General features: G+C 44.9%; 1 protein-coding gene and 1 non-coding gene across 2 annotated transcripts; both read right to left on the bottom strand.

Moving 5' to 3' along the window:
- Nucleotides 1-7,463: 7,463 nt before the first annotated feature.
- TRNAS-CGA (transfer RNA serine (anticodon CGA)) lies at nt 7,464-7,545 on the bottom strand. The gene has a single exon. It is a non-coding gene; the product is annotated as a tRNA-Ser (tRNA).
- Nucleotides 7,546-8,002: 457 nt separating this feature from the next.
- LOC123145446 (probable beta-1,4-xylosyltransferase GT43E) lies at nt 8,003-12,195 on the bottom strand. The gene is made up of 4 exons (XM_044564863.1): nt 11,870-12,195; nt 10,437-11,418; nt 9,023-9,272; nt 8,003-8,619 (listed from the first exon to the last, which is right to left on the bottom strand). The coding sequence occupies exons 2-4, from the start codon at nt 11,324-11,326 to the stop codon at nt 8,452-8,454; spliced, it is 1,308 nt and encodes a 435-aa protein (XP_044420798.1). The 5' UTR covers nt 11,327-11,418; nt 11,870-12,195; the 3' UTR covers nt 8,003-8,451.
- Between the last annotated feature and the right edge of the window lie 1,202 nt (nt 12,196-13,397).

The following is a 13,397-nucleotide window of genomic DNA, read 5'->3' as shown; positions in this document are numbered from 1 at the left end:
AGTAAGAGCGATCGCACCATATCCAGTAAAGTATGATTACGACGTTCGAACACACCATTACGTTGTGGTGTTCCGGGTGGCGTGAGTTGCGAAACTATTCCGCATTGTTTCAAATGAAGACCAAACTTGTAACTCAGATATTCTCCTTGACGATCAGATCGTAGAAACTTTATTTTCTTGTTACGATGATTTTCCACTTCACTCTGAAATTCTTTGAACTTTTCAAATGTTTCAGACTTATGCTTCATCAAGTACATATACCCATATCTGCTCAAATCATCTGTGAAGGTGAGAAAATAACGATACCCGCCGTGAGCCTCAACATTCATCGAACCACATACATCGAACCACATACATCAGTATGTATGATTTCCAACAAATCTATTGCTCGCTCCATTGTTTCGGAGAACGGCGTTTTAGTCATGTTGCCCATGAGGCATGGTTCGCAAGTACCAAGTGATTCCAAAAGTCCATCAGAATGGAGTTTCTTCATGCGCTTTACACCAATATGACCCAAACGGTAGTGCCACAAATAAGTTGCACTATCATTATCAACTCTGCATCTTTTGGCTTCAATATTATGAATATGTGTATCACTACTATCAAGATTCAACAAAAATAGACCACTCTTAAAGGGTGCATGACCATAAAAGATATTACTCATATAAATATAACAACCATTATTCTCTGATTTAAATGAATAACCATCTCGCATCAAACAAGATCCAAATATAATGTTTATGCTCCACGCTGGCACCAAATAACAATTATTCAGGTCAAAAACTAATCCCGAAGGTAGATGTAGAGGTAGCGTGCCGACGGCGATCACACCGACTTTGGAACCATTTCCCACGCGCATTATCACATCGTCCTTAGCCAATCTTCGCTTAATCCATAGTCCCTATTTCGAGTTGCAAATATTAGCAACAGAACTAGTATCAAATACCCAGGTGCTACTGCGAGCATTAGTAAGGTACACATCAATAACATGTATATCACATATACCTTTATTCACCTTGCCATCCTTCTTATCCGCCAAATACTTGGGGAAGTTCCGCTTCCAGTGACCACTTCCTTTGCAGTAGAAGCACTCAGTCTCAGGCTTAGGTCCAGACTTGGGCTTCTTCACTTGAGCAGCAACTTGCTTGCCGTTCTTCTTGAAGTTCCCCTTCTTCCCTTTACCCTTTTTCTTGAAACTGGTGGTCTTGTTGACCGTCAACACTTGATGCTCCTTCTTGATTTCTACCTCCGCAGCCTTTAGCATTGCGAAGAGCTCGGGAATTGTCTTATCCATCCCTTGCATGTTATAGTTCATCATGAAGCTCTTGTAGCTTGGTGGCAGTGAATGAAGAATTCTGTCAATGACTATCATCAGGAAGATTAACTCCCAGTTGAATCAAGTGATTGTTATACCCAGACATTTTGAGTATATGCTCACTGATAGAACTGTTCTCCTCCATCTTGCAGCTGTAGAACTTATTGGAGACTTCATATCTCTCAATCCGGGCATTTGCTTGAAATATTAACTTCAACTCCTGGAACATCTCATATGCTCCATGACGTTTAAAACGCCGTTGAAGTCCCGGTTCTAAGCCGTAAAGCATGCCACACTGAACTATCGAGTAGTCATCAGCTTTGCTCTACCAGACGTTCATAACATCTGGCGTTGCTCCTGCAGCGAGTTTGGCACCTAGCGGTGCTTCCAGGACGTAATTCTTCTATGCAGCAATGAGGATAATCCTCAAGATACAGACCCAGTCCGTGTAGTTGTTACCATCATCTTTCAACTTAGCTTTCTCTAGGAACGCATTAAAATTCAACGGAACAACAGCACGGGCCATCTATCTACAACAACATAGACATGCAAAATACTATCACGTACTAAGTTCATGATAAATTAATGTTTAATTAATCATATTACTAAAGAACTCCCACTTAGATAGACATTCCTCTAATCATCTAAGTGATCACGTGATCCATATCAACTAAACCATGTCCGATCATCATGTGAGATGGATTAGTTTTCAATGGTGAACATCACTATGTTGATCATATCTACTATATGATTCACAGTCGACCTTTCGGTCTCAGTGTTCCGAGGCCATATCTACATATGCTAGGCTCGTCAAGTTTAACCCGAGTATTCTGCGTGTGCAAAACTGGCTTGCACCCGTTGTATGTGAACGTAGAGCTTATCACACCCGATCATCATGTGGTGTCTCGGCACGACGAACTTTCACAACGGTGCATACTCAGGGAGAACACTTGTACCTTGAAATTTAGTGAGAGATCATGTTATAATGGTACCGTCGAACTAAGCAAAATAAGATGCATAAAGGATAAACATCGCATGCAATCAATATATGTGATATGATATGGCCATCATCATCTTGTGCCTTTGATCTCCATCTCCAAAGCATCGTCATGATCACCATCGTCACCAGTGCGACACCTTGATCTCCATCGTAGCATCATTGACGTCTCGCCAACTATTGCTTCTACGACTATTTCTACCGCTTAGTGATAAAGTAAAGCAATTACATGGCGATTGCATTTCATACAATAAAACAACAACCATATGGCTCCTGCCAGTTGCCGATAACTTTGTTACAAAACATGATCATCTCATACAATAAAATTTAGCATCATGTCTTGACCATATCACATCACAAGATGCCTTGCAAAAACAAGTTAGATGTCATCTACTTTGTTGTTGCAAGTTTTACGTGGCTGCTACGGGCTGAGAAAGAACCGTTCTTACCTACGCATCAAAACCACAATGATTTTTCGTCAAGTATGTGTTGTTTTAACCTTCAATGAGGACCGGGCATAGCCACACTCGATTCAACTAAAGTTAGAGAAACTGACACCCGCCAGCTACCTGTGTGCGAAGCAGGTAGGTAGAGCCAGTCTCGCGTAAGCATACGCGTAATGTCGGTCTGGGACGCTTCATCCAACAATACCGCCGAATCAAAGTATGACATGTTGGTAAGCAGTATGACTATTATCGCCCACAACTCACTTGTGTTCTACTCGTGCATATAACATCTACCCATAAACCTGTCTCGGATGACACTGTTGGGGAACGTAGTAATTTCAAAAAAATTCTTACGCACACGCAAGATCATGGTGATGCATAGCAACAAGAGGGGAGAGTATAGTCCACGTACCCTCGTAGACCGTAAGCGGAAGCGTTATGACAACGCGGTTGATGTAGTCGTACGTCTTCACGATCGACCGATCCTAGTATCGGAAGTACGGCACCTCCGCGATTTGCACACGTTCGGCTCGGTGACGTCCCACGAACTCACGATCCAACAGAGTGTCGAGGGAGAGCTTCATCAGCACGACGGCATGATGACGGTGATGATGAAGCTACCGGCGTAGGGCTTCGCCTAAGCACTACGACGATATGACCGAGGTGGATTATGGTGGAAGGGGGCACCGCACACGGCTAAGGGATCAATAATCAACTTGTGTGTTCTAGGGTGCCCCCCTTCCCCCGTATATAAAGGAGCAAGGGGGGAGGCCGGCCAGCCTTGGGGCGCGCCAAGGAGGGGGAGGAGTCCTCCTCCTAGTAGGAGTAGGACTCCCCCTTTCCTAGTCCAACTAGGAGGAGGAAGGGGAAAGGAAGGAGAGGGAGAGGAGAAGTAAAGGGGGGTGCGCCCCCTTCTCTAGTCCAATTCAGACTCCCTATAGGCAGGGGGCACGGCTGCCCCTTGTGGGCTGCCTCCCCTCTTCCCTATGGCCCATGTAGGCCCAATACTCCCCCCGGGGGTTCCGATAATCCCCCGGCACTCCGATAATTATCCGGTGACCCCCGGAACTCATCCGGTGTCCGAATATAGTCATCCAATATATCAATCTTTGTGTCTCGACCATTTCGAGACTCCTCGTCATGTCCGTGATCACATCCGGGACTCCAAACTATCTTAGATACATCAAAACACATAAACTCATAATACCGATCGTCACCGAATATTAAGCGTGCGGACCCTACGGGTTTGAGAACTATGTAGACATGACCGAGACACGTCTCCGGTCAATAACCAATAGCGGAACCTGGATGTTCATATTGGCTCCCACATATTCTACGAAGATCTTTATCGGTCAAACCGCATAACAACATACGTTGTTCCCTTTGTCATCGGTATGTTACTTGCCCGAGATTCGATCGTCGGTATCTAAATACCTAGTTCAATCTCGTTACTGGCAAGTCTCTTTACTCGTTTCGTAATGCATCGTCCCGCAACTAACTCATTAATCACTTTGCTTGCAAGTCTTATAGTGATGTGCATTACCGAGAGGGCCCAGAGATACCTCTCCGACAATCGGAATGACAAATCCTAATCTTGATCTATGCCAACTCAACAAGTACCATCGGAGACACCTGTAGAGCACCTTTATAATCACCAAGTTACGTTGTGGTGTTTGGTAGCACACAAAGTGTTCCTTCGGTATTCGAGAGTTGCATAATGTCGTAGTCATGGGAACATGTATAAGTCATGAAGAAAGCAATAGCAATATACTAAACGATCAAGTGCTAAGCTAACGGAATAGGTCAAGTCAATCATATCATTCTCTAATGATGTGATCTCGTTAATCAAATGACAACTCATGTCTATGGCCAGGAAACTTAACCATCTTTGATTCAACGAGCTAGTCAAGTAGAGGCATACTAGTGACACTCTGTTTGTCTATGTATTCACACATGTACTAAGTTTCCGGTTAGTACAATTCTAGCATGAATAATAAACATTTATTATGATATAAGAAAATATAAATAACAACTTTATTATTGCCTCTAGGGCATATTTCCTTCAATAATCTGGTCGAGTATTGAGTAGTCTATGCATGGGTGTATCATTTTGTAGAACACGACTAGGAAGCATGTTAATGAGATGGAATGCGGTAAGAAAGGCCTCATCCCAAAATTTGAGGGGCATGGAAGCGCTAGCAAGGACGGCTAGGCCTACCTCAACTATGTGCTTATGTTTGCGCTCAGCTGAGCCATTCTGCTGATGCGCATGGGGACATGACACATGATGAGAAATGCCAAAGGTTTGAAAAAACAAATCTAGTTTCTCATACTCACTGTCCCAATCAGATTGGACTGCAAGAATTTTGCTATCGAATTGACGTTCAACAAGTGCTTGAAAGTGTTGGAAAACTTGGAAAACATCAGAGTGTTTTTTAAGAAGATAAATCCAAGTATACTTACTAAAATCATCTATGAAGCTAACATAGTAAGTATGGCGTCCAACAGACATAGGGGCAGGACCCCAAACATCAGAAAAAACAAGTTGCAAAGGTCTAGTAGAAACACTAGTAGATATTGGATATGGCAATTGATGAGATTTTGCTTTCTGACAAGAATCACATATAGTTTCAAGACTACGCTCACCAACACATGGGAGCTGATTATTTCTAAGCACTTGTTGAACAATAACAAAAGATGGATGTTCTAATCTTGCATGCCACCGCTTTGAAGAGAGTTTGACAACATCAAAAACTTTATTGAAGCTTCTAAAGTGGGGAATCAATGGATAGAGCCCATGAACGCATCTACCTCTGTAGAGAATGTTCCTCGTGACTTCATCTCGAATCAAAAAGAAATATGGGTGAAATTCTAGAAACACTTTATTGTCAATGGCAATACGATGGACGGAAAGGAGATTTTTGGTTGTTTCGGGAACATGCAAGATATTTCTAAGATGTATATTACTACTAGGGGTTTTGACAATTGCATGACCAATACGATCAATCTCCATACCTTCATCATTGGCATTGTGAACTTGATCATGGCCATGATATTTCTCGCTCATCATCACCTTCTCGAGCTCGTTGGTGATGTGGTTGGTGGCTCCGGAGTCAATGTACCAGTTTGTGTCAACTCCGTATGACGTATCTGCAGCTGCTGCAACTTTCTTTCTCGGGATGTTCTCGGCATAGCGCCAATCACAATCTTTGGCAATATACTTATTTTTCTTGCAAATATGACACTTATTTTCATACTCCTCATACCCTTGGAAGGGACGCCCCCTGTTGTTGTTGTAGTAGGGACGTCTATTGTTGTTGCCGCCGTTCTGGTAGTGGCCGCCACCGCCGCCGCCACCACCACCGCTGTCGCTGTTGTAGTTGTTGTAGCCGCCGCCGCCACCACCGGTGTTGGGGTTGTTGTAGTGGCCGCCGCCGCTGTTGTTGCCGCCGCCGTTCTGGTAGTGGTCGCTGCCACCACCGCGAGATCCACCACCACCACTCATGTTGGAGTTGCGGTAGCGGCTGGAGTTGTTGTTGTTTTCGCGGCCTCGGGATGCAGCATTAGCCGAGGACTTGAAAGCACCTGCCCCTGTCCCGTGGAACATCTCAATGCATTGATCGAAATTTGCGACCATGCCAAAGAGATCATCCACTGAGAGGGGTGCAGTGCGCACGTCCAGCGCCGAGATCAAGGGTTGGTAATCCATGTCAAGCCCTGCAATGATGAAAGAAAGAAGATATCCTTCAGTCATGGGACTCCCGGCGGCAGCTAGCTCATCCGACCGAGAGCACTCTCATCTGCCCAAAGTATGCAGAGGCGCTCAGAGAGCCTTTCTGTGCATTGGAGAGAGAGATGCTGCAGTTGTTCACACGAGAATGGGATTGGGCAGCGAACATGTTCGCTAGGGCTGACCATATGGCGTGCGAGGTTTCTAGTTGCAATAAAGGCGAGCAATGCCACAGGAAAAGAGCAAGTGTTCTCTGTTTTCAGTTTCAGAACATAACGGGCAGCTGTGATTAGGTATGTGTTGTCGTATTAAAAGGTCATCACGTGTCAGCAGTTTAGTTATGGGCAAGTAATAACCAAACCAAAGAAAAACATGCATCTTAAGGAGGGGCTTGTAATTGCCAAACAGCAGGAATAATAATAAACAAAAAACAGGGTAAATCCCGAACCCCTAAAGTTGATGACAGCGTATAAAGCATTGTGAAGTATAGGCCCCAGCGTATAAAGCATTGGTAGCCCAATCTCAGGAAGCCACTGACCTATATCTTACTCCAGTTTCAGGCTTCAGCACAGCACATTAACTGACGCAACACACCGTCCATTTCATGAACATAGTTACAAAGGTTGCATCAACAAAATCTTACAGTGGCATATGACAAGATCCACAAAGAAGCATAAGGCAAAAAAAAAAAAGGGGTTGAATCGCCAGCAGCAGGATTGACGACACACTTTTCATTACAAGACTCTGTATTTTACTGGACACACTGTTCAGTACATGGACATCTTATTGGAATTCATTAGGCATGAATATATTTACAAAGATTGCATCAACAAAATCTTACAGTCCCCGAAAAAAAACTTACAACAAAATCTTCAAAGCCTCTAACAAAGCGACAGTTGACAACAAATGTCACTGCAAAGAAAAGAAAAAGGAAAGAGAAAAAAATGAAAAAAAAATGAAAAAAAAAAGAAGGATCGTCGACAGCAGGATTCGAACCTGCGCAGGCAAAGCCCAACAGATTTCGAGTCTGTCTCCTTAACCACTCGGACATATCGACTTGGACGTCAACACTCACTTAGAATTTTATATCTCTCGTACCATTGACGGCCAAGGTCCAAATGTATACATGCATTCTGGATTTCTGCCACCATTTCCAAACTAGTGCCGCAAAATTGTACTACGATTAAGAAAAAAAGAAGTGAAAAACGTCGCATGAACCTTTTGCATCAAACTGGTTGATCACAAATTTCTGCAACAAGCACAGCCAGTAATGTTCGAATCACATGCTATATTTGCATCATTTGCACCGGCTTGTTTGGTTAAGGGCTTCTTCTTATGATAAAGGTCCTTTTTTGGAGAAAACATGATAAAGGTTGGGACGGCTATGACCTCACCGGGCAATCGAAAGAAACTCTTTACAGGTTTCATGTACAACTTCACAGCGTCATGTAGGATTACAGTTAAGACTCCGAAAGGAATTTGACACAGCTTACATACAGCCTAAGCGGACTAGATTGCTGGGTTAACAGTTACAAATCTGTGGTATTGCATTCACTGTTCAACAGCTGCAATGGCTGCAGGTTTTTACATCTGTAAACGTATCATAAACACAGAAAAAGGCCGTGGGGAAACAAAACTACAGGGCAGTATGCACCGGCGAATAGGGAGGGGGGACGAAGGGCACAAAAAGAATACAGCGAGCACACAAAAATAGAGAAAAAGCTGGTCAGGCAGTTCTGATTGGCACTCCTACTAGTATGACTGGCACTACGACTTTGCGGGTCCCGTCGCGCGGGCGGGCTGTTCAGGAGGAGGGCAATCGGTTAGCAGCGCCGCTAGCGGGCATCGCCAAGTCGAGATCCAGAACCTCTGCGCCGCCGCAAGGTTTATCATCCTTCCGGCTGGCTTGCTGAGAGAAACGGCCTGCAGGGAGCAGAGGACTTCCGGTGGCAGGATCTCTATGTTACAGGTCTTTGACAACTTCAAGGTGGTTCCACAGTGACCATCCGGCGGGGTAGTTGAGCTGGGGAGGTTCCAGGGCGAAGTTCCAGACCATGACCCGGTTGCAGTTGTCTGGAAGGCCTTCTATTTGACGCTCGTTTTTAACAAGCTTCTCGACAAATCGTGACTCCTGCAATGACACGTAGTTGTCAGGTCAGGAAATAATGTGATGCTATGCTACATGAATTCTGTTATCCATGTAAATTTTTATGAGTTATCTGCTGTATGGCTTCATATCAGGTCACAAAATTAGCCATAATGCAGCATTTTCTTCGAGACATGCTAGTGACTATAGTTGCTTAAAATATCCCACGGCTGGTTTTGTCTTGATCGCAATTATCATTTATTTGCCTAACCAATCTTTTATGATATTTTACTTCATTACAGTGTTACCCAAGAAAAATTGATAGGTACTGTGCAGTTTGCTCCATGGAGATCTACATATAGAAATTCAACTAGCCTGCAGTAGAATTTTGCAGAAAGGAAGTTCCATTAAAACATAGTGCTGAAGTTTGCGTTAGGGACAAACTCACCTGCAGACCACCTCTACCACCAGAGTGGACTATAACAGAATCCATAGCTGGGCGGTTCCACCTTTGAGGATCCCAAAGCATTGTACTGTTGAAAGCAAACCCAGAGAAACCAATTGGGAATCGACGGGGTGCACCCTTCTTCGGGATTGTGTTCCATCCAGTGATTCGGTTTCCTTTACACGTAGGCCCTTCTACAACCACCCTGTACTTACTTGCATCATGGTTCGCTACAGGCCATGCACCAACGCGCCTGCATAGAAAAGAACAAACTCATAAGAGAAAGAAAGATTACTACAGATTTCTTTGATCTGAAATCTCTGGTAGGCAGTTTTAAGGCAACAAAGTCCATGATATTGTTTCACCTCCTAAACCAAATTCCTAATTTACAGGCTTTATCTTTGAATTCTATTCATGACATGTCCGTTTTCTTAATAAAAAGACTATTTGCAATCAGTTCTTTTTCTTGCAAAATTGCCACCATGCTGCATAACTTCTCAAGTTTGAGCACCCAATTTGGTAAATTGTTGAGTTATATCATCAGTCATCACTAAGATAAACTGAAAACAACAGATAATAGTACTCTGTAATATTCTTTTGCCAACATTAAGGAAAGGAACTGTTTGAAAATAATTGGCAAGGTGCTGGCTGGAATCTGGAATCACCAATATTGTTTACCATGAACAAAGGCTCTGATAGGAAACTAAGAACCTTCCCACGGCTGGTTGAGTATCACTCATTCAGCATCATGTAGGTAGGGAATATTTTTGTGACGCTGGTACTCACCAGTATAAGCTAGGTCCAACAATTGATAAGTATGAAAATCTTCTGATTTGTTGCAAAAAGAAAAGGGAAATTTACAAGCGGATTTTTCTAGTGGAGAGAAGGTTCCTGTCACAGTGCACAAGTCACACAATTCTAGGAGCAAAAGCAAATAGACGCCTTTCAGTTTTAGCCATGGTTTACAAAGCCAGTTAGTGCTGATTTCCAGAAATCCCAGCCATGTGTATGAGATTAAACTTGCTTCATTGGCTGCTATCAAAATCCAAGTGGCATCCAACTGAAGAAACTACATGTTTATATCGATAGCCATATATTCCTTGAGAAGACAACATTTACTAGGTGCTGTCTCTGCTTACAAATTTCATGCGCAAGGATCATGTAACACTCAACCTAGTGCTGACTTGTGTCATAAGCAAGGAAGATGTAACAACTCATTCATGCAATATAATACAGTGTAGAATAGTAAGTCTAAAGTGAGCAAAGAAACCAGAATCTACAACTTGTCACCAACAGAGTTAGTTATACAACAAAAAGTTTCAACAAAACATTTGGACCATCAAGAGGATTTACCATGCATTCATAATTCATCAAATATACCAGTACATCAAATAAAGTTTTGGTAGAGAAATGTCACCTGATTTTCCGCATTTCTTCAAATACATCACCCATGTATGATCGTTCTTCGTCAGCAAAGTGCACTATACCATCAAGGTGATGCTTTTTAATATGATAGATTGCATTATTCCTTTGACAGACAGCAATCTTCCGCACACTAGTAAGATTCTTCCTGCAGACAATATGCCTGTACATGACCCCAGAAGACCTGAGGATTTCTGCTGTTTCAAAGGTAGTAACAGGCCATTCCACCACTAACCATAAGAGAGGAGGTGGTACACCTTTCAGAACATGAGCTAGACGATTCAAGTAATACGCCTGTTGTGGCCGAGCAGAAGTGATTGTCACCACTATCAGAAGCTTCCTCACAGGGATGACCAAATCAGTAATAGCAGGTTTCGCAGCTTCGACAAAATCCACCTCATCATCCAACATTGCAGGAACCGGAGGGCTCAGCTGCTCAACCTCGGGCTCATCAACCACCTCAACCTCTTTCTGCACTACGATTGCATCCAACTCCTTAACCTTATCATCCACCCCATCGTCGAACGGGAGCCTCGAGACGATCTTCTGAGAGACATCGACCGAGAAGAAGGGCGTGAACCCGATGAAGATGCCGACCATGAAACAAACAAACAGCCGGAACGCAACTCTCTTGCAGCCCGGCCCCTTAGACTTCGACCTCTCGGGCGATCGCCATGCGGACTTCATCGTGCTTGACCACAGGGCCAAGTCCAGAGATGCCAGCGACGCCAGCAGCCCCCTCATGACGACATAGGACTGCGAGTACAGCAGTTTAGGAGACGGCGAGGGGTCGGCGAACTGGGACCAGTCCTTGGGCGGGCCGTCGCGGTGGAACGCCCCTGTGGAATTCCTTCTGCTGGACACCATCCCAACATCATTATGCATGTATGCCTTCCTAAATTTCTCAGAAGTTCAGTCCAAAATCACTTCTCCTGCTGTCTCTTCTGCTCATGCGGACACGCAGGGAAAAATTGTACCTGCAAATACAACGAGTTGAAGGATTGCCTTAGCTCAGCTGAAAGTAGAGCTCAGTACAGCAATTATAACCACTTGTGCAGCTGCAATTCAGTACAGCAAGATCTGCAAGGGTACCAAAGAGTATCACGGAGACGAGACATCTGCCCCCAACAGCAATCGACTAAACCAACCACTAACCCCAGACTTCAAGAAACAGGATCGGCACCAAAGAGCCGATTTCCGATCCAAATGGCCAGCGCGGACTCCACCGCTCAGCAACAGCACCAACAAAAATCGAGGACAGCAGAAGTAAAGAATCAGGAGCATGAACTGGAACCCCCGATCCGAGCACGGCAGCACAATTTCACCAAGAACGCCCCCCGAATTCGGGCAGACGATTTCCGCCGCAAAGCCGCAAGCAAACCAGAACAGAACAGGGGAGGGGAGGGAGGACTGGACGGGTGGGGGTACCTCCGAACTGGGCGGGATCTGGACGCCGGACGGGCCGGCCGGCGGCGCGCGGCTGTCGGGATGCTCCTCCCGGTCCTCTCTCTCTCCCCCCGCTTTGCTCGGGCGTGCTTGGCTCGGCTTGGTGCGGTCGGTTTGGTGGCGCAACCAATCGAGGGGGACAGGAGAGAGAGAGAGAGAGGAGTTGGTGCGGCGGTGGCTGGAGGGAGGGTGGTGGATAGGGAGGGAAGGGGAAAGGGGGGAGCGGAGCGGAGGAGCGAGTAAACAAATGGCGGCCGTCGCCGTCGGAGGTTGCGTCGCAAGCTGTGACCTTTTTCTCGTTTCCTCGCGGTTTTACGGACGGACGGACGGCGATGGTTGTTTTGCTCCTTCCGCCACGGTGTTCTTTCCATCCAGTTCTTTTAAAGAGCCCCCTCTTGCTTTGTGTGTACCAAAGGATGCAATTATTCAGCTGGAAAAAGTGCAATTTATTCAGAGTGATTTGGGTACAAGAGCGTGAATTTTTGGAAGGACATACTGGTAGAATCCCTTCATTGAAGACACACACAAAAATAGTTTGTTTCGAAGAAAAGGAAATACCACTGGAGAAGACCTTACATTTGTTTTGGCATTAACTGAAAGACCGGACACTGTTAAAATGAGTCATGATACTAGTAAGCTCTTGGATAGAATTCAGATCACCACTTGATGTTTACTTGAAGAGTCGGTACTCATGTGCATTTACATGAGCACCAAAGATCTGACCCTAAAAATCAAGTATAGCTATATAAGAGCATCTTCAGCCACGTACCTCTAATTCGACCCCTTAAACGCCCGTGGATGCGCCCGGTCAGTGACTGGACGTGTTCGTTTTGAGCCCCCATTTGTTCATCTGCGCAACCACAATCCTCATTTTCTTCCTCATATGTCCGGTCACTTGCACGTGATTGCTGGAGACGAATAGAGAGAAATAAAAGAATGAATACAAAAAAGAAAAGGTGGTCCAGGGTGGGGCCGCGTCCTACATGGTGGATTGACCGGGCACGCCCGGGCGTGTCAGCGAGCCCTCATACCCTTCCCATATTTGAGATGGATATGAGGGTTTGCGGACTGCCCGGGCATATAGGAAAGATATGAGGGGTCCGGTTGGGTCAGCTTTTTGCCTCTCACTCCTGTCCGGTCAGTGGTCCCCGTGCCTGCCCGGTCAATTTGAGAAGTACGGATGTAGATGCTCTGATACTCCTATTAGTTATAGAGGCTAACAATTGATCAATTGTCGCATAATTTTTTTACAGTAATACCAAAGAGTAAATTTCTGGCTTCATCAGCTTCATGTCTACGACAATGACAATAAACACCTTACCACCGACGTTTCATATCGCGGCCTTGTGGGGGTTTTGGCAGGTGATGACATGACACCCCAAGCCAACCCCTCTCACGCGGTGTGGGTGGGTGTGAGGGGTATTCTAGTGTTGTGATGTTATGTGGTTGTATCAACTTCATGCAACAATAAGCTCAATAAAAGCTTGTGTTGTTGAAGAAACATGATCTT

The sequence above is a fragment of the Triticum aestivum genome, chromosome 1B, assembly GCF_018294505.1.
Source record: "Triticum aestivum cultivar Chinese Spring chromosome 1B, IWGSC CS RefSeq v2.1, whole genome shotgun sequence".
In the NCBI taxonomy this organism is placed as follows: Eukaryota; Viridiplantae; Streptophyta; class Magnoliopsida; order Poales; family Poaceae; genus Triticum; species Triticum aestivum.
The sequence above is the reverse complement of the archived record's forward strand: the minus strand, read 5'-3'. Positions and strand labels throughout refer to the sequence as shown.

What these genes read in the sequence shown, in the direction of transcription:
- LOC123145446 (XM_044564863.1), bottom strand. Translation starts at nt 11,326, where the DNA reads ATGCATAATGATGTTGGGATGGTGTCCAGCAGAAGGAATTCCACAGGG. An exon ending in GAAGAAATGCGGAAAATCAG is followed by an intron (nt 9,273 to 10,436) that starts GTGACATTTCTC and finishes TTTTCTATGCAG; the next exon opens with GCGCGTTGGTGCATGGCCTG. An exon ending in GTGGTAGAGGTGGTCTGCAG is followed by an intron (nt 8,620 to 9,022) that starts GTGAGTTTGTCC and finishes GTGTCATTGCAG; the next exon opens with GAGTCACGATTTGTCGAGAA.